Consider the following 25,687-nt stretch of genomic DNA (forward strand, 5'->3'; position numbering starts at 1 on the left):
TCATTTTACCGGTCATTTGACCGTCATTATTGATGGATTTATCCATTAACTACTTTTTTTGCAATTTTTAAAGAAAAATGTTGCAAGTGTGTTAGTAAAATCATTTTGTATGTGTTAGTTTCGGTCATACATTTCTTGTAGGGAAGTTAAATATGACCAACGGGTCCTAGAAAATTAACGTGTACTTTTATATATCTTGATTAATTCGCAATTAATTATGATAACCATATTTTACTTGTACAATGACAAACGGTATTTGAATAAGGTTATTTATACCAAATATAATATTGCTAAATAATAGGTATCGGAATCGCCGCTTTAACATTATAGTCCATCATTAGATCTCCAAAAAATTCTAATTTAATTAAAAATCTAATCTTATATACCATAAACATTAAATTGGTGATTTTGGCGTCAAAATGATTAAACTGCCGCCGACATTATAGTAACAGACGCCGCTATCTTTAATATTTGTCGGCACAGGTCTCGCCGGCTGTGTTTTCATAAATTTTATTTTGTTTAGTGTAGTGCACGTGTGTGAAAGATTATTAAGATTTTGAAGAATTATTAAGTTTTTGAAAAATAAATTACAAAAAATGCCACCAGTAAAGAAACAAAAAACAAATAAATCTCCCCAAACTAATGGAAAAGAAAAGAAGCAGGCTAAAAGTGCTGGTGAATCCGTAGTATCGGGACAGGTAAGAAATTCTCTAACTGTTAATATAACAAAAACGTGTTAAAATGTCTGCAATTGTCCAAATATTTTTACAGTTACAAAAGAAAATCAATAAAGGTCAACCCAAGAAAGATCCAAAGGGTGTTGTTTTTATCAAACATTTGCCACACGGTTTCTTTGAGGAGCAGCTGAAAAAATACTTCGAACAATTCGGAAATGTAACCCGTGTACGATTGGCTCGCTCCAAACGCACTGGCAACAGTAAGGGCTATGCCTTTGTCGAATTTGAGTACCCCGAAGTAGCTGAAGTTGCCGCCGAAACTATGGATAATTATCTGATGTTTAAAAAAATTGTCAAGGCAACATACATACCACCAGAGAAGCAACAATTCAATTATTTCCGTACTTCTTTGAAGAAAATTAAGAATAAATCAGGAAAATATGTATGGGTATCGTCTAAAACTGCAGCTATTCAACAAAAAATGAAGAAACACAATGATTGGTCTGAAGAAAACTATCAGAAGCGCACACAAAAACAATTAGCAAAACTACAAAAGATTGGTGAAAAATATGCTCATCTTGGAATTGATATTAACGAAATTATAGCAAAACCCAAGGTCTTAACAGACGGAGAGAAAAAGGCAAAAGGTAAATCCGCTAAAGAAGAAGAAAAAACTGCAAGTAGCTCAAAAGCTATGAAAAGAAAAACCACAAGTGAAGATACCACTTCCAAAAAACAACATAAATCGAAGAAAAAGGTGGCGCTTGAAGACCTTTTGGGAAATACTATACAAGAAGACTCCGATGATGAAGACTACATAGCTATGGCTGAAGACAGTGAAGCCGAGGATGCTGAAGTTGATGAGAATTCATCAGATGAAGAAACTTATGGCTTCACTAAAGGTTCAGATAACGAAGAAGAAGATGAAGAAAGCGAAAATGAAAGCGCCGAAGAAGAACCAGTTCCAGCTGTTGTTAAAAAACCCAAAAAGAATTTTGGCAAATCTTTAAAATCTTCGAACGTTGAACGTTTCGATCAAATGTTAAAGCGTAAACCACACACTGGTGGTATTAGCAAATTTAATAAGAAATCTTTAAAGCAACCTTCCGCAGTTTCGAAAAATAAGAGTGCTTTACAAATGAATGCAGCCAAAGAAGTGGCTAAACCACTTTCAAAAGTTAAGAGCGGTAAATTGGGTAAACCATTAAAGTCTAATAAAAATCTGAAGAAAGTAAAATAATTGAATAGTTTTGTAAGATTTACAAATATTCGCCAACTTATATTAATTAATAAAAATTAGTATGTATATGAAAAATGTTTATATAAGTTTCATTTTCCCAATTTTTTTAAAATATTTGTATGTATATAATTTTAATAAAAATTGCAAATATTCTATTTGATTATGTTACAAATGGAAATTTAAAAAAAAAAATTAAATACCTTTGTGTTCATTTTAAAGATATCTACGCTTGAGATTTACGAGAATATGATCTATTTATGATACATGTTAATGTGTTACATGATGCTTTGACCAATTAAAAACTTTTACGACTACAAATATATGAATTATTTTTAGAAAGTTTGTGAATACAATTGATTTTCGCAAATGTAAGTGCTTTATTAGTTTTTTATAGTTTGTCTCAAGATTAAAATATGAAGTTTTATTTGGTCTTCTGCCATAAAACAAATAGGCTGGAATCGATTGCATATAGCCAATGTGTAAACTTAAATGGTGCCACATATTTGGACAATACAATTTAGAAAAAGAAACAACGATCTGATTCCCTCAAGCGCTAATGGCAATGACATATATTTTGGAGTTTTGCTAAGTCATTCTGCAATTGAAGTAAATCAATTTGCAAATGATTTGTGTTCCTCATGTAAACAGAACTTGGAATTTCCTTACAAAAACTTAACAAAAACATTTAATTTACTTACCATTTTTTATAAATTAAACTTAATTTTTACTTTTTCACAAATTTTACGGAAGAAATCAGATTGTATGCCTTGCATTGGCATCACAGCCTAGGATTATGTCGTCAGATGTCTCAATTACGGCCAGGAGATCGCTCACTTCGTCTGGTGGTGCTGTCTTCTCATGTGCCATATAGCTTGAGGCAATCATGAAGCTTCTGTTGTGCGGTAGCTCGACCTTTGCGACTGTTAGGTCTTCTGAGCTAAGCTGTGTACAAAGAAAAATGTTAATCGATTTTTTAGCAATTAGACATGATCGTGGCCTACCATTACTTCTTGCATATAGTATGTTGTATGTAGATGCTGGGAACCCTTTAACTTCTGAGTCCGTGACCCAGGGTTCTTGAACCAGGAAAATGTCCAGGTTTTCCTCGGCTAGGAGAACCCGTAGATTGTCTGAAGCACACTTTGAGTGCTTCAGATTAATTTGCACTATCTTTAGTGCCATTGTCAGGTTTAATAGGTGGCTCGGAGAGTTTCATGCCAGTGAGCAGAGAGTTGGCAGCTTCCATCTCATCCGTCTCTTCACTCCCCGATTTTGTCGGCCGGAACACCTTTACTTAGGCGCCCCTCTTTTGTTTAAAGACTGATTTTATTAGCATGTTAATCAAAAATATTCTATAGACTTTTTGTTAAAAAAGTCGATTTTTATTTGAAAACACTTTTTAAATAAAAATCGAAAAAGTTGTATGAAATAAAACAAAAGTCGCATGAACATTTTGTATTTGTAAAGATGTATTAACTTTGACACAATCTGTCAACGTGGGGATGTAGCTCAGATGGTAGAGCGCTCGCTTAGCATGTGAGAGGTACGGGGATCGATGCCCCGCATCTCCAAATTTTTTTCTTTTAATTTTTTAATTAAAATAAACTTATTTATGTTTTTATTGTTTTTTTGTAACGTATTAATTATAAATAATTGTACACGATGTTATAAAAAAAACATCGTTGCATTCAAATAAATAAATTTATTAAACCAAAAAATAACAGGATAACTTAAGTATAACTTCCTCAAGCTCCGTTTATCAGCCCCAAAAACTACTATAATAAAAAAAACTAAAAAAATTTCATGCTTGTTTATTGTAAGTGTTCCTTTGTTATACCCTACACTTAAAAAAATCCATGCCTAATATATACGAAAAATATTGTACATTGTACGAATCGTTCGTTGTTTTGCACCACGAAATTCTTTCGTTATATATACGAAATTGTACGAAATATTTTAGTATAATGCAAAAATATTTTTGAAAAAATTAATTTACATAAATTTAAAAAAGGGAATTTTGAATAAATATGGTAAAATTTACGAAATATTAATTTATTCAAACATTTTTGCTCATTTTAAAATAAATTTTCTAATTTTAGTTCAAAATTATTCTCCACAAGAATTTTCAATTTTTTTTTTTATGAAAATAATTCGTGAATAATATTATACTTTTTCTTAAATTTTATAAAAATGTTGTAGTTTTATTTAATCATAATATAATTAATATCATTATGTTTAATTTCGATAAAATTTAAGAAAAAAATATTACAAAAGGTTTTCGTACTTTCGTAAAAATAGAAATGGGTTTTATTAAATAATATTTCGTATTATACACGAAATTTTTGTAAATATTACGAAAATAGAAGTTACGAAATTTTTTTTCGTAAAGTTGAGCATGGATTATTTTCAGTGCACATTTCTATATAATATTAGTAATACCCTACACACTACTATAGTATATAGATATTAAGTCTATGTATCTATGTTTGTAACATCCAAAAATATTGGTCTTAAATCCACCTTAATGTCACCAAAATCTTCTGAAGATCACGTTCTGAGACAATTTTAAGATTTTTTTAATGTTTATTCATATTTATTAATTTATTAATTGATGGTATGTATCTTTGCGTGCTGTACGAACATGAATCAGTAAGCCAAAAAAAATTACAATTTATATAAAAGAGTAGCGTTATTGACTGACTGATTCATCATCGCACAGCCCAAACGGCTGAACCTAGAATCATGAAATTTTGCACATTTACGGGTAAAAAGAGGAAAAACGGGTAAAACAGGTTTTCTTAAATATCTTACATAATATTAGTGATACAAGAAACATTTTAAATGCACCTGTATCTACTCTTAAAATGAGCAGATGGGTGTCTGGTATTTTTTTGAAATTCGTACTTTTAAGGGGTGAAAATGTGTAACAAAGGTGATTTTGGTACATTTTTCAGCCCTTTATAACTTTTAAACTAATTAACATAATCAAATTTTTTTTAAATATTTTGGATACATCTCTGAAAATTATGATACACCTGTTTCGTACTTTTTTAAAATTCAGTCCTTTTTGGCTGTAAAAGGAACAAAACTGTATTTATGGTACTTTTTTAGCACATTAAGAAAACTTTTTCGGTTTATTGAATTATTCATACGAACTAACTATTGTAATAAAATTTTTGCTATTTCACTGGGTAAAAAAGTAAAAAAAGGGGAAAAACGGGAAATTTACTTTTTCTTCCTTCGAATGACACTCTATGTATGTTCTTTAATATGAACTGAAAACACATGATTATTAAACATAAACGGACCTCATTGAATAAGATCCTTTAAGAGACAACTTTTTAGTACTTTTTATCTCATAAATTGTAGTTTTTTTAATTTTCTAAAATATTCAACCTAGGAACATTAATTTTAACATATATGGTCTTGACTGAATAATATTCCGGAAGTGGGAACTATTTGGTACTTTTCTATTATTCAAATGGTTTCTTTATAATGGTTAACCGGAACACACGGTCCTTATTAAATGAGAATTTATTGAAAGAGATCTTTGTACTTTTTCGTTTTTCCGATGGTACTTTTTGATATTTTTACGATATTGAACATAGTTAGGGTAGCGAAGCACCCAGGATATGCTAGTTTTATATAATTATTGTACTGTTACAAAATTTTATTTAAATATTGATTTTAAAACTTCGGGAAAATATGATAAACACTTTTTAAAAATAGCTATCTGTGTAAAAAATATGCATGTTATTCACATTAGGTCCAAAAGACAAAGACACACGACATGCAGCCCCCCTTAAAAAAATATTTACACTTGCTTTAGAAAAAGAAAAACATTAAAATGAGTGAAATGAAAATGTTCCATATGTGTATAAAACAAATAACGTCTGATAGAAAAAATCTTTGTTTTTACTATTAAAAAAAAAAAGAAAAAAGTTGGATGAAGCAGACATAGTAATGTATGTATGTATGAATGTAAAATTATGAATAAATAATAAAAATGCGCAAATGATTTATTTAATCGTTGGAACCACGATTGAAATGCTAATCTAAATGGCGCATTAAAACTTTTCTTTAAATAACGGCAAACTTAAAAAAGAGAAGAGAAAACAAAAACAAGTACAAACTTATAGAAATATATAGTAAGAACATGTCAAATAGGAAGTACGTAATTAAAAGAGAACCATTAAAACACACATGGGATAGTTATGCTGTAAGAGTAATGAAGACTAGGAATAACCAGAATTATTATTATAGTTAGTAGTACGTATGTAAGTATTTACGTGCGTTTGTTGTGTTTTATACAAATTTTGAAAATACTTCCGTAATAATCATATATCACAAAATAAACAAACCATATTCATAAGAGGCCTGAATCGACCACACAATTGTCAAAACAATAATTGCATTCATAATACAAATTTAAACAAAAAATACAACTTATTTATGACAGTATATTTGTTTGTTGTCTTTTGTAGTAGCCTCATTTTAGTAATTATGTCTTTACATTGCCAGTTTACCATATGTGTGTACATACATATGTATGTAGTATATAAGTATGTATGAAAACTTAATGAAAATCACATTAACCAATCACAACACTTGCTCCCTTTTACTTTCTAACCAATCGGAGCGAGATGCCTTCACATAACTGTAAAACTCATTTGTAAAATGAAATTAAGTTGACATCATAACAAGATGAACACAAAACACAATATTTAGTTTATATTCAAATTTAAACGTAATTAGTTCAAAAGTCATGCAAACCAATTTAGAAGACTTATTCTTTTGTGATAATTCAGAACACTCATCATATCCTTTTAACAGTAATCATAATATCACGTCAATAAATGATATTTCATATCGTAATACTATACAATCTTATTATATGGAGCAATTTAATCAAAGTTATTCAACTAATATCAATAGTATGTGTGTTAGTTCGTCTACTGAGCGTTTGGTGATCGATGATAATCGTAACAATTATAATAATTCGTATAATGAAAGTTTTCAAAATTATAATAATAACAATTGTTCGAATTATGATTACAATTGGAATTTATATCATCAGTGTGAAGAAAATATTGAAGAAGAAAAAGCATTTTTGGAAAATAAAATAAAAGACTGCCGCCAAAGTGTAAAAATGGTGAAAGAAATTGAAAAAGGTTTGTAAAAGTACTTAATTCGTGAGAAAAAGATGTTTAAATTGAAAAAAATAAATTATTTTTTCATAGTCTCCTTTAAAGAACACGTTTAAATTTAAAATTTTAGTTTTTTTAATATAAAAAATACTAAAATTTTAAATATTTATAGAATAACACCTGGTTATATATTATCGTTAAATTATTCATACTCTGAAAATAATCCTTGCTCAACTTTACGAAAAAAAATTTCGTAATATTTACAAAAATTTCGTGTATAATACGAAATATTATTTAATAAACCCCTTTTCTATTTTTACGAAAGTACGAATCGAAATTAAACATAATGATATTAATATGATTAAATAAAACTACAACATTTTTATAAAATTTAAGAAAAAATATAATATTATTCTCGAATTATTATCATAAAAAATTGAAACTTCGTGTGGAGAATAATTTTGAACTAAAATTAGAAAATTAATTTTAAAATGAACAAAAATATTTGAATAAATTAATATTTCGTAAATTTTAACATATTCATTTTAAATTCCCTTTTTTTAATTTATGTAAATTAATTTTTTCAAGAATATTTTGCATTATACTAAAATATTTCGTACAATTTCGTATATATTATATTTTTGTATATATTAGGCATGGATTTTTTTTCAGTGTACAAAAATCATTTTAACCGAAAAGAACCGGAATATAAGATAAAGGGCCTAATAGCATAATGTTTATTTTAGATACTGCCACAACATCTTTCTCAGTAGCAAATAGTACTCCAAATTCAACATCAGCCGTCTCATCGTCACGCAAAGAACGTACAGCATTTACGAAGGATCAAATTAAAGCATTGGAGAATGAATTTTTACACGCAAATTATTTAACTCGATTAAGAAGATATGAAATCGCAGTGGCATTAGATTTAACAGAAAGACAGGTGAAATATTTAATATAAAACAAGGCAATATTTAAAACTTATTTTTTTTTTATTTTCTTTATAGGTTAAAGTTTGGTTTCAAAATAGACGCATGAAATGGAAAAGATTAAAAATGGAAAAACAATTGTAACATTAATGTAGTAAAATAAATATTCTTTTTGTATACATTTAATTTTAATTATAAAAAAATCATTATATATGTATAAAAAATCATAAAATCTGAAAAACGAACCTTTTTACTCATTAACCCGTCTCACTAAATATTGATTTTAGGACTAAAAATTGTACATCTTAGAATTAAATTAAAATTTAGAATTTTTGGCAAAACATCGCAAAATTTTTGGCCATTTTAATGTATATATGTATGTGGGTGTATACTCAAAAATATGGATGAATTTGAAAGATATCATTCACAAATTTTGGATTTTTTGAAATATATAAAATATATTTTACAGTGCGACCTCGATTTTCCGTGATGGTCGGTACCGGAAGCATTTTGTATAATCGATTTTCCCGGTTAATTGAGTGCCAACCTTTTCTAGTTTTTTAATAGATATTTTTATAAATTAATAAATGAATATATACTTAGATAAGGATTTCATGTAATGTAATTTCTAACAAGTAAGAGTGCTATACTCGGCTGCGCCGAATCTTATATACCCTTCACCATAGTGTATTTTAAACATCTTTTATAAATTTTAAATTTTTCCCGACTACATTATTATTACATCAAAAGCTAAACAAAAAGAACAACAACAACGCTAAACGAAATAAAAAACAAAATACACAAGGCATCTAAACTAACAGACATCTAAACATACATAACGAAAAACACAGAAAAACAAAAACAACAACGCAATGGCGCCAACAGCATCCAAACGTACAAAAAAATACACAGCTGAATAAAACCAAATACATCTACACACACACGTGTACATCTTTTTCTAATATACAGTGTTGTTGTTGCTTTTTTAACAAAGCATGAAAAAAATATGACATTTTTTGATGAAATTTTCAGAGGTTGTCTCGGATTTTTGCTCATATCTCCGTTATTTACCGACCGATTTTGCTGATTTTAAATAGCGATCTTCTCGAAAGTATGTCTAATAGAATTATTGAAGATTTGGATCTCGCCGATATCTGGGGTACTCTAAAAACTGATTTCAACAGACAGACAGACGGACATGGCTTAATCGACTCTATCTATAAGAATCTAGAATATATATACTTTATAGGGTCGGAAAATTATATTATAGAAATTACAAACGGAATGACAAACTTATATATACCTTCTCACAAAGGTGAAGGGTATAATAATGGAATTTTGCTTATAATTAAGGATAATTAGAGGTAATCACGGTTAAACGATGCTGAAAAATTTAAGTCAATCCAAAATAAAATTAAGTCGATGCAAAAAGGTCCTACTGTAATAATTGTAAATTGTAATTGTAAATTTTAAATGTGTATTCGAAATTTGGATTTTTTAAAATAAGTAAAATATATTTTATTCACTTTTGAAATATTCCCAATACTAATCATAATTTAAAAGTAGCTGCGATTAGGAAGGATAGTTACTTAAAAATACAAAATAAAACAAGTAGAAAAGTATAGTCGGACATGGCCGACCCTATGATACCCTACACCATGAGTATATTTTTACAATTTTTACTTTTATAAAATTTTTATTTTTTGTAAAGAAACTTTTATGTTGAATATTACCATAATTAAAAATATTTAAGCCATTTATTGATAAAAAACTAAAATTTCTAAATGAGGCTTTATATAGGTCAAATATGGGCCGATCCTCGGTAAATTTGGGAAAAGGATATATTTCTAAATAACAGATAGTTTTGTTGAGTTTCATTGCGATACAAATGGTTGCAAGTCAATTTTAGACGTTTAAGTCTTTTTTGGAGGGAGGTTTGTATGGGGGCTAGGGTCAAATATAGGCCGATCCTTACGAAAATCTGCAGTATCATTTATACTTATATAAAACTTATTTGTGCCAATTTTTAGAGAGATAGCAGAATATTTGACGTAATTATAGCATAAAAAGTTCAAATCGGGAGGTACGGTTGTATGGGGGCTAGGTGAAATAATGGACCGATTTCAACCATTTTCAATAGGCTTCGTCCTTGTGCCAAAAAACATGCTTGGTCTAAATTTCATCAAATTATCTTGAAAATTGCGGCCTGTACCTTGCGCACAAGGTTTACATGGACAGCCAGCCAGCCAGCCAGCCGGACAGACGGATTAATCGACTCAAAAAATGATTCTGAATCGATCGGTATACTTTAAGGTGGGTATTGGACCAATATTTTTGTATGTTACAAACATCAGCACAAACGTATAATACCCTCCCCACTATAGTGGTGTAGGGTATAAAAAGTTATCTTCAAAATATCGAATCCAGCAGTTTTTATTTAGCATGTTTTACTTAAATAAAATCTTGATTTTAATTCAAAAAAAAATTCATTCAATTGGAGATGCGGGGCATCGATCCCCGTACCTCTCACATGCTAAGCGAGCGCTCTACCATCTGAGCTACATCCCCATGTTAACAGATGGTGGCAAATTCCTATAAAATTAAACAGATTTGCTGACTGAACAATCTATTGTGAATGAATCAAAAATATTCACAATACTACATCTCTCTAACATGTTCAAACTAAAGAATATTTGGCAGCTTTGTTTCTGATACGTTGTGAAAAAAACAAAAATTATTTTACTTATATATAAGTTCTCATTTTATTTAGACAATAAAAAAATGACTTTTAAACAATCGGATACCATTTTTATTTAATTAATATATTTGAAAATTAAAAAAATAACTGGAACAGTCAGTCGATTTTAAGCTCCGTCAAAATTTTTAGTGTAAGCAGCCAGCGCCGTTAATATTTGTCGGCGCAGAGCTCTGTATGCCAGAGCATTTTAAGTGAAAAGATTTGGTAAAAAAATAATAATAAAACTAATCAAAAGTACTGAAAAATTAAAAAAATATATTAAATAAATGACTAGTGTACAAGAACGCTTACAAATCAATCGTATGCCATTGGATAAATGGTCGGTCCGTGAGCAATTATGTTTGGCCTCGGCCGTCGCCTGTAGTGGTGATCAAAATTGGATGTCTGTCAGCCGAACATTGAAAATTGTTTGCGGAAATTCTAAAGATGCTTTGCAATCTCGACCGGCCGATTGGTTTTCACAAAAAAACTGTGCTGTTCAATATGGTCAACTATTGGAAGATGTTGAGACACCAAAGCGTAAGAAACGCACATCGGAGAGTAGTGTATCGTCTTCACCGGCCACCGTAGAGCCTCCCACTGAAGCTATACTCAAACGGTTAACGGAAGAGCGTATGCAAGAGATAAAAATGGAATTGAGGCGGGAACAGGAAGTAAGTTTTTGAAAAATATACGAAATATTAATTTCGAAGAATATATATATTATAATATCATTCCAGGAATATGCCAAATTGTATGCTGAAATTAAAGCCATACAGGCTGGACAAATTGGTGATGATCAGTTGCTTCAAATGTGGAAAGAACTTGAAAAGGAGCAGGAAATGCAAAGAATAGAAGAAATGAAGTTAGAAAATCAATTGCGTGAAAGAGAGTTAAAAAAGCAAGAACTACAAAGAAGTTGGCGTACAGGTACTAATACACACAGTTCATCTTCTTCAACACACTCACAGAAATCATCAACAGATACTACAGCTGTGGATATGGATGTAGAAGAAATCATTGGTACAGGAAAAACAATTATACAGTCAAATAACAATAATAGTGCAGCCCAAATACAAACAGGTACATCACCTTTGTTGTCATCTCTCTTAAAATCACCCACAACAGGAGCACCAGCAACAAGCCTAATACCTTCATCTCCTTCTGTACGCAATACTGCGCCCACTATAACAACTCTATTAACGGGAGGATCTATACCAAATCAAAATCAGCCAGCTCTAATACCATCGCATGATGAAGCGGTCCAACTGTTGACAAGACCCATAAGTGGACCTCCATTGGATACTATAGCAACTCCAGCATTAATTACGCAGAATTTATTAAGTCCTTCACAGTCAGCACCCACTCTTTCAATGTTGCTCGAAAAGAACAAAAGCGGTGGGCCATTCCCAATAGAAGCTAAAAATTCAGATTTAACTGCTTCAACAAATGCAAAAGTAGTGGAAAACTCGACAATGAGTGATTCCAACAATGAATCAGTGCCAATGGATATTGAAGAGGATTTAACGGCAACAAAAATAGAGTCGAATGAGGAACTACAAAGTGGCGACATCGATGATACCGATCCGAATGAAGAGCAACAGCTTTTGGAAGTTTTTAAGAACATTGGTAATATAGAAGAGTTAGACATCGATGTTTCCGATGTTATAGACGAAGAAGTAGATTTTCTAAAAGGTGTAGACGAAGAAACTCCACTGGATGAAAATATTGACCTTGAGCAAAAATTAGATGATAATTTTACTGAACTGACGGATAATACAAAACTTTTTCATAATGATGCTAGCTCTGGCGATTCTAGCGAAAAGTCATTAACGGCGCAAAAATCTGTCGAAATTAAATCAGAAGGCGGTAAGATAGAAATAATATCAAGCGATGATTCCAATGATAACATACCACTGGCAGCTGTGGCATCTTTGGAATCTTCTAAGGATCGTTTGAATATGAACGAATCATCGAATGAAGAGCATTTTTTAAAAGATCAGGTGGAGTCTGCAATTTTAAAAAACGAACTAGATCAAGTAGAAATCGCAAATGAAACTAGTTCCAACAATAGCGTGACCATTAAACAGGAAATGCTAGATGATCACGAAAAAATCATTGCGGAGCCTTCACCTAATGACAATGAGACAAATAACAAAAAACAAACGGCAGAACACATTGAACATAAGGACGATGTTTTCGTGGCACCCATGGTGGAAGAGATAAAACAGGAAAGTATTGCTAAAAAAGATAGGGAAGAGGTCAAGGAAGAACAACATCAAGAAGAAAGAGAAATTAAAATGGAGACAAAAGAAGAACATGAAATGAATGGTAAGTTAAATTACACAATAAACTAATTAGTTTTACAATATCCTTATTTCCATTAAACAGTAGATACTTCAAATTACGTAGAGGAAATGGGTAATAACGAACAGCTAACTTCTAATAGCATGAACAACGATTCACAGCAAGAACCCACGGAAACTTTGGTGATGCCAAAAATACAGCCACCACCATCTATATCTATTGCAGATACTGATGAAAACTCTTCATCAACAGACATAAGTGTGCAGACACGTAAAGATGAAAAGCACAGTAGTAGCCGGGGACAACGAAAAAGTCCACATGAAACTAAGACTGACGATGAAATGCCGAATCCCTCCTTACAACAAATGGCAACACCAAATATTAACACAGCTAGTGGCAATCTAACACCACGACCAACAGCTCTACGTAAATTACGCGATCGTGATCGTTCGGAAAGTCCAATGATTGATGATGACGCCACCACACATAGTGATCACTCCACAACAAATCAACGCTCTCGAAGGCGTTACTCTTCAACACCAGTCATCGACAGTATACCAAATTCGCCGGCATCCAGTGATCGTGACGAACGTGAACTCAGAACCTCCAAAAAGTCTCTACTTAGTATCTACAATGTTTTGTACTCCAGTAAATATTCTGCCACTTTACAAAGAGTTCTTAGTGATGATTCCTCTAGCCAGAGATTAGATGAAATATGCCTCAGATCCATAGATTTTATAACAATAAAGCGAAATATAGAAACTGGTCATATACGCTCTATCTATGAGTTGCAAAGAGACATTCTATGGATGTGTCAAAATGCTCTAATGATTACTAAATCATCTTCGGCTACATTTAAAACTATTCTACAGTTTCAACAGGAATGTCAAAATATAAGAGAATTTATGGCTAATGGCTGTGAAACGGGACAAAAGATGGATCGAGAAACTCGTGATACTAAATCGAATAGTTCAACAGCTTCCTCCACTGGTGGAGGTACCTCAAAGGGACGCAGTGGATCTAGGAAAAGTTTACGTTTATCGTAAAGTAAATGATACAATTAATTAATATAAATAAAACAATTAATTAATAGAAAACAATAAAGATATATTCATACATACTACATAACAATTAACTAAATATACATATAACCAAATTACTTTGTTAACAACAAATTCTGCAGCCTTCTCGAAGCAGACGAACGACATACCGCCCTACGGCCAGGACAAGCATACTGACGCAAACATCTCGATAGCCTCAGGTCGCAGTGACACAAACGGGCCGCACATGATTGTGGCCCACCCCATTCACCATGATCTATGGCACACAATGGTTTACCGCGATAACATTTCCAAACATACGGCACAAAATACTCCAAATATGATATACAATTACTGTATTCATAGCACTTGTCATGTAATTTACAGCACCGATCAATACCATCCGTTGGTATGCCATCACCCAGGAAACCGCAATAGCAACCGTAACCTTTGTACACTAGCGGTTCACATCCGGTCGAACATTTAATCATTGAATATAGACGTAAAACATCACGTTTATATTTGTTTTGATTTGAGGCATTTCTGAAATGGAATTTCAGAATTTTTTTATTAAAATTTTGAATGTTGAGAAAATATCAGTTTTTTTTTTAAAGAAAATCCACAAAAGAAAATTTAAAGTTTTTCTACTATTTTTTGTTAATTTTTTTTTTTCAAAATCTGGTTGGTGTTCAGTAATCAGGTTTTTCATTAAAAATTTTACATTTTCATTTTAAATTTATTTGTTTGCGAAAATTCAATTTTCCACAGAAATGCGATATTGATTGAAAATTTAATATTTTAAAAATAGTTATAGAAAAAATAATTATTGAACAAAGACATATAATTTCACACTTGTTCTGCTCCCTTTTTTTTAAGTTCTGTTTTATTTCTTTTCTAGTTCCGCTGCGGTTTGTAATAAAATCCTATTTTAAATTAGATGCAAAATATAACAAAAAAGTTTCCAGAGTTTCGTGCACTTTAAGGTAAGTGACCATTATTTCTATACTTAATTTATTATAGAATTTAAACAATAGTTTTATACCATGAATTCTTACCTCGTTTGCCATTTCGTTGAGTAACCAAATGGATCATTAGCTCTGGCTATATACACATTTTTATCCATTTCTTTTTGTATTTTCAATTGTTCGTCCTTTTCAATTTTCAACGTATTAGTTGTGATATCTTGAAAAAAATCATTCGATTCTCCCTTACTTAAATCTTTAGCTATATCGGCATGTGGATAATCTTTTGCTATAGTAGTGGGATATCTGTTAAAAAGTGTAAGAAAATTTGAAAGTATTTAAATAAATTGCATAAAATGTTGCGAGGAAAAAAGTATTACAAACATAATTTTAAGTACAGTGCGCAACTACCTATTATTGCAACTGACCGACTTACGCAAAAGCCAATTTTTTTACATTACATTCTTTATAATAGCAACTTTTGCGATAAGTGTAACTTTAACTTTGTTTATGGCAAAAAACATTATATGAAAGTTAGTTTTTGATTTATTTTATTTTTGTTGACTTTGTTTTTCAGTCAGTGTAATTTAGAATGATTTGATCAGTCATAGGTACCTGAGAGACAGAATTGGGATATACAATCTAAGTTATGATATAAAATTATTTTAATAATATATTACTTTACAGTTATTTTTACTTTTATTGATTACTTAAACATCAATTAATTGCTTGTTTTTGTTAAAGAATTATATGAAATTGTATTGAATTTTAGTGGTCGGTCGTTGTAATATTTTGCAACCTACAACAACCCCGATTTCATTTCATTTGAGCAAATTAATCACATACTCTATATAGAATTAATTAAATTTTGAAGCCCTTATTTTTAAAGCCCATCTGTTGTTTTATTACGAAATTTGATCTTAAAATTCTTTATCACTTTTGATTTTTGTGATATCTTAAGAAATATTTTATACTAATTAAAAAAAAAATAACGAAAATATCGAGTTAATATAGATTTTACAAAGTGCTGAAGTAGCGGTATCGGTATTTTGACTTATTTCGGTGTTGGTATATTAGCGTTATCAGTATTTTGGCTTAATTCATTAACGATATCTTAGCGTTATCGGTATTTTGATTTATTTCGATATTGGTATTTTAGCGCACAAAATACTGGTAGTGTATTAAAATAATAATATAGGATTTTTATAGGACCACTTCGGAAATAAAAAAAGTCAATTCCGGAAGTGGTCCTTTATATGGATATTGACAATAAATCTAATAAACTGCATGGTGATTTTTGGAATAGGGCCTGCAATGTATGATTGGGTCAATTATGGTTTTTTTAGGCCAGCAACGAGCTTTAAGTAAATTCTCTGAAGTGTTATTTGTTTGAGGATATAACTGAATTATTAACCCATCTATGCATGTCTTACTTTGGCTCTGACTCTGTTGATATATACATATTCTTGACTATAGTATATTCAAATAGTCTAGTCTATATTTTATTACATTGTATTATATTTTAGTTTTCAAATACAATAACGGAATCGATGTTTTAGCGTTATCGGTATTTTAACTTATTTTGATATCGATATTTTACAGTTGTAGGTAATTTGACTTATTTCGGTATCGATATTTTAGTGTTATCGGTATTGGTATTTTAGCGGTAACGGTAGTAGTGCTGAAAAGATATTTTAGCGATTACGGTTGCCAACTTTGAGATTTTTCATTTAAAGTTCTTTTTCAAATTTAGGTAAATATCTTGACGAAAAAACATAATAGAATTTAAACTATAATTATTAATTTTGAATAAATGTTGCTTCAAACTCTAAAAATCAAATTTAACACAAAAGATTTAATTACTTATGATATATCGGTATTTTTGAATCTGCTATATCACCCTTCCAACCATCCAGACCCATATCTGTCCAGGCATCATACACATAATCTTTTACAACATTTTTCATTTCCAACTTCAAAAGTTCCGTCATGTTTTCCTCTAACGGAGCTTTAGCCACTTTTAATCGTCTCAATGTCATATATGATCTAGTGAGATTCGGAAATGTGGGCGTTATAAATTCGCGACGATTCATTAATATTAACGTTTCAGTTTCTGGTGATTCCTCACTGTCTGGCAATTTAAATAGTAACGTTGAAATATCCGTATTTGCCGTTTCAAAATCATACATTTGTTTTAACAGCCGGGTATTATTAGTTATCGAACAAAATGCTTGATGCATATCTTGTTTTATCGTTTGTATCATTGAGGGTGTATTAGGTTTTATGATTTTTTTATATAAATATTCACTTTGCACGCTTTTATTGCCATAGATAACGGTTGCTAGACAGCACATTAATAAAAATCCTTTCAAGTTGTTACAAAACATTTGATTACTTTTGTTTGTTTTATATATATTTTAAATTCAAATTTAACCGTTATTGACGTCTTGCTTAGCCGACCGATTAGTTTAAATTGAATAATATACAAACAAATTTGGTTATTATGCCACTACTATTACTGTTTGTATATTTTTAAAACTATTATTTAGTAATAACTAAAAAACAAAATCAACATCATAGCAGTAGTCGCTGTTGTGTCTGTAGTATCTATGTAGACACGACCATACTGTAAAATTGTTGTATTTGTAGCTAAAAAAAAATGTGAACATGTAAATAAGTAAAACTACAAGTGTAATTTTTACAGTATGGAAATGAATAGTTATAACAATAAAAGGCACTACAAACTATTATTTTCATGAGCTATGCGATCGAGTGAATGGTTACCTCAGAGAAATTTACAACTCCTTCACTGGACGTAACCTGAAACTATCACCAGCAAGGACTTCAGCTACACTTTTCACCACCTGGACGAAGGAGGTAAACCTGAACCAAGGCGTCGTTGTCGATGGAAACCAAATACCGACTGTGAACCACCCAAAGATTTTGGCGGTTACATTGACAGCCTGTTTACATCCTCAGCTAATGTCACTGCAATTAAGCACAGATTGCGAAGAAACAAAGTCCTCAAAACGCTAGCCGGCAGCATTTGGGGAATGGACAAAGAGATATTGTTGGATACCTATAAAACAATTGGCCGGTTACTGGTCAATTATACTGCTCCAGTGTGGTCTGCTTCGCTGAGTGATACCCATTGGAGAAATATTCAATGCTGTCCCACGGACTGTAACGGGCTGCATGCAAATAACTCCAGAGCACCATCTACACGAGGAAACGAAGGTCCTCCCAGTCAAGGAACATAATGTCATGCTGACTAAACAGTTCATCCTGGGATGTCAGCGGAGGAGTCATCCCAACTTTAAAATCACACAGTTGGATGCTCCCCCAACGTATGTCAGAAAGGACCTTCGTGTATACGAAGAGAGCATACGAAGTTATGTTCGGGATCCCTTAGATCGGAACTCGTTTACAGCAGCTTTGAACGACATTCATAAAGACTCCATCAATACCGCGGTTTATGTTTACCGCCTGAATATCGTTCTTATAGGTCGCTTGAGTTTAGTGTCAGTTCAATTTTAGTTAATGTTCATTTAAATTTTAGGTATCTGAACTAAAACCATATGTGAAATTGTATGAATTACTATTTATAACACTGTATTTAAAACACACTTCACCAATAGTACTCACTCCATTGGCACATTAAGAAGACCATAAAATAGAAGAAAAAAGAAGTTGTTAAGTTGCAGCAGTAGTGTTGGTAGTAGTTTACATTAATATATAGTCAAATAAAAACCATGGCAGTGGCACAGACGCTCTTGGAGCTGTTTTGATTGACTGTTTCATATTAAAGGTGTTTAAACAATTGTTTATACTTCATTGCCACCTTGGGTAGAGTAGTATTACAAAATATAGTTTAATGTACTCCAATAGTAACAATAAAAATAATAATAATGATAATCATCGTAAAGAAACAACAACAACACTAAAAAATACGTTATATTTACAAGTTTAACCGGCATTATTAAACAATGGAGAAGATATATTTACGGAAATAACCTATTTAATGATTTTATTTATTAAACAAAACAAAACGACTAAAATTGAAATTATCATGTTTTATAGTTTTTTGTTTATTTTTTATGAAAATTTTTATTTTTCTTTAATTTTTAATTATGTCATGATAATTATATAGTTATTTTAATTTTCTTAATGTGTCCTTGTTAAAAATAATACAATTGTTATAAAAATCACACGATTCTATGAAGTGCTTTTAAATAAAGTCAACATTATTGAGTTCAAGACCGTTACTTTTTTAAATTTTAATTTGACTTTTCATTAAGCCAAATGTATTCTTTCTTTGGATTTTAGAGTACTTTTGAAGAAGAATACACTCTTTGTTTAAACTGCTGTAGTCTTTTTTATGCATATAAAAATACTGGAATTTTTATATGATAACTGTTTAATGGATTTACTTGATTGCGTAATTTAAACGAATGGACGAAATTGAACATACCTTGGCAATAAAATAATTAGTCATTATGAAAATTGAATTCTTCTTTGATCGTTGCGTAACGTAATCATAATGCAAAATATAGGTGATTATAGGTTTTCCGTCTTGATAAAGTAAATATATAGTTCTTGTTTAATATGTCCCGATTTAGTATTAACAAAATAAAAGTTTTCGATTTTTAATGTCTATCCTAAAAAGGTTATAAAACGTCGTAGTTCTATTATGAATATATACAAATTAAAAATAAGGATCAACAACTATTGTGTTTACATTTTTGATTTTTATTCCTTTATTATTTTCAAAGTCAAAAAATGTTTTTTTTTTAATTTTAATTACATCTAATTCATAAAATGTAAAAGAAACATTAAATAAAACGAAAAAGGAATAAAGCATACAGTAAAATTAATGAATTAATGAATAAGAAAAACATAAGTATTTATATGAATGATTTCATACAGCATACGTATGTGTAAGAGTGTGTTAGTGTGAGTCTATTGTAAATTAAAAAAAAATCTGGTTTGCATTTATCGAGAGGGGGACAGAGAAAATGTTCTGAATTCATTTAACCAACAATTTCATCCAATGAACTTATTGTTATATAATGTGTATTCTAGCTTAATAAACATAATATGTATAATATTAATAATAATTAAAAATTTAAAAAAATCTTCATATCGATGCGCCTACGTAACTATCTATTGTTGTTGATGATGAAGCCTTTTGTTTTTTAGATGTTTCGGAGTGATTGCTTTTGTTATGATCTGACAAATTGTTTCTCAAATCCAAATTATTCTGATAATCAAAGCAATGTAAGCTAGCTGGGTTGTCACTTTGCTCCATATCTTCTGGGATGTCTTCGTAGGGAATTTCACAGGCACCGTCTAATTGTTCTATTATATCGTCCATGGCATCACCTTCGTTGCAGGCTTGGTCACCCAGAGCTATAGCAATGACATCATTGGCATTATCGCCTGAACCACTACCGCCAATGGTAGCTGCAGTTGTGATAGTCTGTTGGCTAGGCTGTTGAACAACAGTTCCTTTAGATGATAGCGTTATAGTACGTTGCAATGTATTGCTGGCATTGAATATATTAACAAAACCCTTTTTGCCAGCCGCTGCAGCAGAGTTGGTGGGTACCATAACGAGTTTTCCAGTAGTGCCTCCACTTGTGCCACCCGTGGTGATAATTTGATTTTGTGTTTGTGATTGACCACTATTGGAAGCAACTATGGTTACAGTTTTAGGTACAGCTGTTATTGTGGCTGGATTGGAGGACATTTGCACCGTCACCGCTTTGCCGCCCAGTGTTATAGTTTTCTGATGCATTCCCCCACCAGCTGCGCTGACATTCGCAAATTGCTGAGTCTGATGTGTTGTCAATTGCTGTTGTGTTGTATTATTATTGCCTGCTGACGAGGTGATAGTAATTGGTCTTACCGCACTTGTCGGTACATTGCGCAGCATTTTCATGCCAGATTGGGTGTTTACTACATTCCGTGTGGTGCTAGAGACCGTAGTGGATGTGGAACCCACTATCGACACAATATTAGAAGATGAGGCATTTGTTACAACTCCCGCCGATGGTATGGTACGTATACCAGCGCCCGTAGTGACTATAATGATCTGTTGATTAGTCAGCTGTTGTCCTTGTTTGTTGGTAATAACAAAAGCCGGTTTACCGGATACATTCGATGTCATTTTTCCTACTTGCAAAATGTTGGAGTTTTTCATAATCACCTTGCCTCCACTAAGGGTATGTGGCGAGACTAACTTCACAAGGTTGCCGGGAACAATTTGTTTTTGTTGACCCGTAGCATTTCCGCTTACTATAAACTGAGTCTGTTTGTTAGTGACTCCAGTTCCTGCTTGACCTACTGTTTGACTGCCAGCTGCTCCAGTTGTTCCTTTAGCCATGTTAATATTAATTTTAGGAAATGTTTGAACAGCTACACCGCCACTGCTCGTCTTAACCAATTGAAACTGAACATTAGAACCGAGTGTTAAGGGTTTTTGTATGATGTATTGTTTGCCTCCAATAGTGGTCGATGTTGTGCCTCCACTGGTAGATGATGTTTGCTGTATGGTTTGATTTCCGGTAATCTGACTGACAGTTGTAACCTGACCAGGAGTTCCGGCAGTAGTTTTCAGAACAGCAGTAGTATTGACGGCCGTTGGAGCTGTACTTAAACGCAAAGCGGGTGATCCAGTGGCCGAAACCAAACGCACTGTACTGTTAGCCGAGCTTGTAGCCACCATTGTAGGTTGTGAGACTGTGTTAACTACACGCAAACCTGCACCAGCATTGGCGGAGGTTCCTGATGTTAAAACCATTTGTTGGGAAGTTATAGGAGAAACCATCGAACTGACAGTGCTAGTTATGGTGGTGGCGGGCCTTGAAACAACAGATGTTGGCCGGAATTTTTGCAATATTGTGGTGATATTAGATCCACTATTTACCACTGTTGATTGGGCTGGAGTCTGATTTAAATTGCCTCCCGCAACAGAGGTAATAGCATGAGTTGTGGAAGCAACTACTGCCGAAGCCGTTACCATTGTTTGTGGTTGGGGTTGTGCTATGTAAATTCCAGTACTTACAGGTTGTACTGTCGCGTTGACGGGTGTCTGTTGCGCTAAAACGGGTGATTGCAATTTATTTGCAACCACAGTTTGATTGCTATTAGTGGCTCGTACTGGAGCAGCTGCTGCCGATGTTTGATCAATTGGAGCTGTAGTGGTTATGGGTGTTACTCCAGCTGTAGCTGCTGCAGCTGGAACAATGGGTACTGAAGTGGGAGTTTGTATACGATGGAATTTGGTAGCTGCACCTCCCGTATTGTTGGCAGCACTCAAACCAGCACCACTTTGATTACCATTTGACATAATTTGTGGATTAGCACTTAGAGGAGCCGCAGCTCCAGGTGAAGGATTTACTTTTACAATGCCCGTGGGAGGTTCTATTTTTTGTATTTGTAGTTCATAGGCAGAAGCAAAAGTGGTGGCTGGCCAACAAATTTCCAAAGCATGCGTAGAAGCCCTAACTAAAGCAACTTTTACGGCGTATAAAGGACGATCTACCTCCAAATACCATAAATCCTTACAGCACACTTGATTATTCCAGGCTTTTCGATAGCCATCACGGCCAGACCAAACATATAAGCGACTGTGAATGCCAATAGCACAGTGCCCGGCTCTTGAACGTGGCACATTCTCCTCAACTGTGTCCATGGTAACATTTTCCCAGGTCATGGTATCTAAATTCAAAACGGCCAATGTATTGGTACATTTCCACTCCCTTTCCGTTGTGGCTTTTGAATCGTTTACTACCAAAGGCACCCAACCACCGAAGACATACATTTTATTGTTAACCATAGTAGCGCTGTGCAATGATCGTGGTAGTGGAGCTCTACCTCGAGTACAAGGCTTCGACCAAGTCATGGTATCAATGTCCAACAACCACAAATCGCCTAAACGACAACCACTCATACCACCGTATATTAAAAGATACAATTTGCCCGTGGATTTACAAGAAAAACTTACTCCTGTATGAGACTCTCGAGGAGGTGGACTCTCACCGTATGTTTTGGGTACTATCCACTTGCCATTATGACTGTGGGCACCTCTGGTCTCCAGAATAAACAGATCATTAAGATACTTGGGTATATTGTTCTTGGGATCATCGGATTCATTAGCCAAACCTCCAAATAATAATATACGTTCTCCCACCAACGTAAAGCTATGGCCCAACCGAGGACAGGGAGGTGCATCATTATCGGGAGCCTCTGGTTGCATTTTACGCCATTCCCATTTTGTAGCTTGCAGTTCGTACAATTCGTTGGAATATTTGCCATATTCAATCATGCCGCCAAATATAAACATTCGGGTACCTTCACAAACAAAACCATAAGCGGCGCATCCGGGCGGTACATCTCCTTTCATGGCTGGCACAAACCATTGGTTTGTTATGGTATTGTAAACATGTAATTCATCAACGATACCTTCATTGCCACCGCCAAATACAACCATTAATTCCTTTATATTTATGGCTCTATGACCATGACGTGGTCGGGGTTGTGGACCAGTTGTGTTAAAAACTCTTCTCCAACGAAATTTCTGCTGCCACTTATCAGAGTTTGCCGTATCCATATCTAGAGCGTCCTCCGTAGATAAGCTAGTTAACTGCATTTCTGTTACATCCCCTTGATTATGATGTGTTGGAGTAACTGGAAGTGGATCTGGAATCGAAGCCTGTTTGGATTGTCCTCCCGATTGAATTAGTTGATTTGTTGTCGTTGGTGTTACTTCATTATCTTTTAGCGCGCTGCCATCACTGTTATTAGAATTATCCGTGTTTATACCCATTTTAATATTGTTGTTGTATTTTCTCGTTTTTTTTTTTATTTTGTTACAAAAATTTCTATCTACACATATGTATGTGTGTATATGTAATTTAGTATATATGTGCGTCGATTCTGCTCTTCTTCTTCTGCCTGGCTACGCAAATTTATTAACGCGGAAAGGCAGCATTTGTATAGAAAACTTTTTCACTTTTTGTATTTCTCTTATTTCACGTCTATTTTATATAGAAGGGATATTTAAAAGTTTATTATATGAAAAATAATTATAAATATAATTTAAATTTCACGCTAGTTGTTTAATTAATGTCCCTTTTACTTTTATTTTTTAAAAATAAATCTCATTTGATTTATGCAAACTGGAAAAAATACAATACTACACAGTTGTCAATGCAAAGACGACGTCAAGGTATTTTCAAGCCGCTAGTAGATATTTTAATATTTAACGTCGTTAATCCTCTACAAAAATACAATTGTCTTTTATATTATTCATTTATAACAAACTGTTTCATTGGTATAACAGAAATATAAAGTTTTTTAATTTATATTTTGACATAAATTTTCGTATTTTTCAAATTACTATACTATTAAGTATGCACTTAATTATTCATTTTTAAATATTAATGTTTATTGATCTTTGTTTTAACTTTTAATTTTATAAAAAGTTTATTTTATAGTTTTCCTTTCACAAACTACCGGTTATACACTGTCTAACAATATATACATCAAATTTAGACAACGGCGTTTAAATTTTCACTGACTTTGTAGTTCGTTTTTCTTCCTTTCAGCTTATTTTTAATAATATTTCGCGTCGCTCTCGGTCTTTGCTTTATTATTGATGCTACCATCCGTCAACTTTTCTTATAAGGAATACTCTATATACATATGAGTGGCAAGGCCACGAATGACACAGCATGTATCATACAGCAAGGCGTCTCCATCATTTTATACGTAAATACTTTAAATGAAAATAGAAGTTTTTAATGTAAATACGTAATTCCATTACGTATACAGAGTGTTTCCAAAAAGTAATTTTAAGAACAGGGTAATTATAGTAGTTTTTATAATGAAATAAAATATTTTTTTTAATTGTTCGCTTTTTATTATTTATTTTGTTTATGAAAAAATCATTTAAAAGAAACTAAGCTTTTATTTAACTTGCTTTTGTTAGTTTGTTAATTTGTATGAAATTTCGAACAGTTCCTGTAGCCTGGTGTGGTTAAAATTTGGAACACATAGAGATATGTGATAACAATTAAATGTTATATTTGATAAACCAAAATTAAATTCGGAGTAATGTTAGTAAGTTTGAATTTTAGAATTCAACTTAATATTTAAACCACTTTAATTCCATTGATATTTGGAATTAAAAAAACTTATTTCATTGAATTTTCTTGGTTTATACTCAAATTCAACAAAAATTTAAACAGTTAAAGAATAAAATAATACTTATAAATTGACAGTAATCATGTCAATTTTGTCAATTCAACTCTGACTCAAAATTATTAAAATATGCTGGTTCTGGGATCTAGAATTATATTTTCTTAATTATGTTTTTTCAATTTCTTTGTACTCTAAACTATCATTATTAAACAAAAAGATTATGTTTTGAAAAGTATTTAATTTCAATATAATTACATATTTAAAAATCAAAATAATATATTAGAATATTAGCTTATAATTTATTCTTAAATGAATAAGGTCAGTTTCAAAAGGTGAATTTTATATTAATTTTCACAACGACTTAATAAAATGAGGAAAGGTACCTACATCTAAAGCAAAATGGTGAATAAATAATCTAGTTTTCTCACAATTTTGTTTTCTA

At 32.0% G+C, this 25,687-nt stretch overlaps 5 protein-coding genes across 7 annotated transcripts; 3 read left to right on the forward strand and 2 right to left on the reverse strand.

Moving 5' to 3' along the window:
- The first annotated feature begins 494 nt into the window (after positions 1–494).
- Positions 495–1,992, forward strand: LOC111684663 (MKI67 FHA domain-interacting nucleolar phosphoprotein). The gene is made up of 2 exons (XM_023446881.2): positions 495–698; positions 772–1,992. The coding sequence occupies exons 1-2, from the start codon at positions 597–599 to the stop codon at positions 1,915–1,917; spliced, it is 1,248 nt and encodes a 415-aa protein (XP_023302649.2). The 5' UTR covers positions 495–596; the 3' UTR covers positions 1,918–1,992.
- A 4,690-nt stretch (positions 1,993–6,682) lies between these two features.
- Positions 6,683–8,206, forward strand: LOC111684741 (homeobox protein Hox-D8). Its single transcript, XM_046950348.1, has 3 exons — positions 6,683–7,088; positions 7,811–8,007; positions 8,072–8,206. The coding sequence occupies exons 1-3, from the start codon at positions 6,683–6,685 to the stop codon at positions 8,135–8,137; spliced, it is 669 nt and encodes a 222-aa protein (XP_046806304.1). The 3' UTR covers positions 8,138–8,206.
- A 2,690-nt stretch (positions 8,207–10,896) lies between these two features.
- LOC111684506 (bromodomain-containing protein 8) lies at positions 10,897–14,168 on the forward strand. Of its 3 annotated transcripts, XM_023446702.2 has the most exons (4): positions 10,898–11,404; positions 11,471–11,660; positions 11,715–13,061; positions 13,122–14,168. In XM_023446702.2, exons 1-4 carry the CDS (start codon positions 11,018–11,020, stop codon positions 14,081–14,083), a joined length of 2,886 nt encoding a protein of 961 aa, XP_023302470.2. In that variant the 5' UTR covers positions 10,898–11,017; the 3' UTR covers positions 14,084–14,168. The 3 variants fall into 3 exon arrangements, with proteins under 3 accessions (XP_046805935.1, XP_023302470.2, XP_023302462.2); XM_046949979.1 differs by having other exon boundaries at positions 10,897–11,404; positions 11,471–13,061; positions 13,125–14,168; XM_023446694.2 differs by having other exon boundaries at positions 11,471–13,061.
- Positions 14,124–17,525, reverse strand: LOC111684729. Its single transcript, XM_023446932.2, has 3 exons — positions 16,903–17,525; positions 15,133–15,345; positions 14,124–14,620 (listed from the first exon to the last, which is right to left on the reverse strand). The coding sequence occupies exons 1-3, from the start codon at positions 17,424–17,426 to the stop codon at positions 14,194–14,196; spliced, it is 1,164 nt and encodes a 387-aa protein (XP_023302700.2). The 5' UTR covers positions 17,427–17,525; the 3' UTR covers positions 14,124–14,193.
- A 2,290-nt stretch (positions 17,526–19,815) lies between these two features.
- LOC111684600 (host cell factor-like) lies at positions 19,816–24,771 on the reverse strand. The gene has a single exon (XM_023446816.2). The coding sequence runs from the start codon at positions 23,867–23,869 to the stop codon at positions 20,177–20,179; it is 3,693 nt and encodes a 1,230-aa protein (XP_023302584.2). The 5' UTR covers positions 23,870–24,771; the 3' UTR covers positions 19,816–20,176.
- Positions 24,772–25,687: the final 916 nt, after the last annotated feature.

Source organism: Lucilia cuprina, chromosome 4 (assembly GCF_022045245.1).
Source record: "Lucilia cuprina isolate Lc7/37 chromosome 4, ASM2204524v1, whole genome shotgun sequence".
NCBI classification, from domain to species: domain Eukaryota; kingdom Metazoa; phylum Arthropoda; class Insecta; order Diptera; family Calliphoridae; genus Lucilia; species Lucilia cuprina.

What these genes read in the sequence shown, in the direction of transcription:
- LOC111684600 (XM_023446816.2), bottom strand. Translation starts at nt 23,869, where the DNA reads ATGGGTATAAACACGGATAATTCTAATAACAGTGATGGCAGCGCGCTA.
- LOC111684506 (XM_023446694.2), top strand. Translation starts at nt 11,018, where the DNA reads ATGACTAGTGTACAAGAACGCTTACAAATCAATCGTATGCCATTGGAT. An exon ending in AATTGAGGCGGGAACAGGAA is followed by an intron (nt 11,405 to 11,470) that starts GTAAGTTTTTGA and finishes ATATCATTCCAG; the next exon opens with GAATATGCCAAATTGTATGC. An exon ending in AGAAGAACATGAAATGAATG is followed by an intron (nt 13,062 to 13,121) that starts GTAAGTTAAATT and finishes TCCATTAAACAG; the next exon opens with TAGATACTTCAAATTACGTA.
- LOC111684663 (XM_023446881.2), top strand. Translation starts at nt 597, where the DNA reads ATGCCACCAGTAAAGAAACAAAAAACAAATAAATCTCCCCAAACTAAT. An exon ending in AATCCGTAGTATCGGGACAG is followed by an intron (nt 699 to 771) that starts GTAAGAAATTCT and finishes ATATTTTTACAG; the next exon opens with TTACAAAAGAAAATCAATAA.
- LOC111684741 (XM_046950348.1), top strand. Translation starts at nt 6,683, where the DNA reads ATGCAAACCAATTTAGAAGACTTATTCTTTTGTGATAATTCAGAACAC. An exon ending in GGTGAAAGAAATTGAAAAAG is followed by an intron (nt 7,089 to 7,810) that starts GTTTGTAAAAGT and finishes TGTTTATTTTAG; the next exon opens with ATACTGCCACAACATCTTTC. An exon ending in TAGATTTAACAGAAAGACAG is followed by an intron (nt 8,008 to 8,071) that starts GTGAAATATTTA and finishes TTTTCTTTATAG; the next exon opens with GTTAAAGTTTGGTTTCAAAA.
- LOC111684729 (XM_023446932.2), bottom strand. Translation starts at nt 17,426, where the DNA reads ATGTTTTGTAACAACTTGAAAGGATTTTTATTAATGTGCTGTCTAGCA. An exon ending in AAAATACCGATATATCATAA is followed by an intron (nt 15,346 to 16,902) that starts GTAATTAAATCT and finishes ACTTTTTAACAG; the next exon opens with ATATCCCACTACTATAGCAA. An exon ending in TCAACGAAATGGCAAACGAG is followed by an intron (nt 14,621 to 15,132) that starts GTAAGAATTCAT and finishes ATTCCATTTCAG; the next exon opens with AAATGCCTCAAATCAAAACA.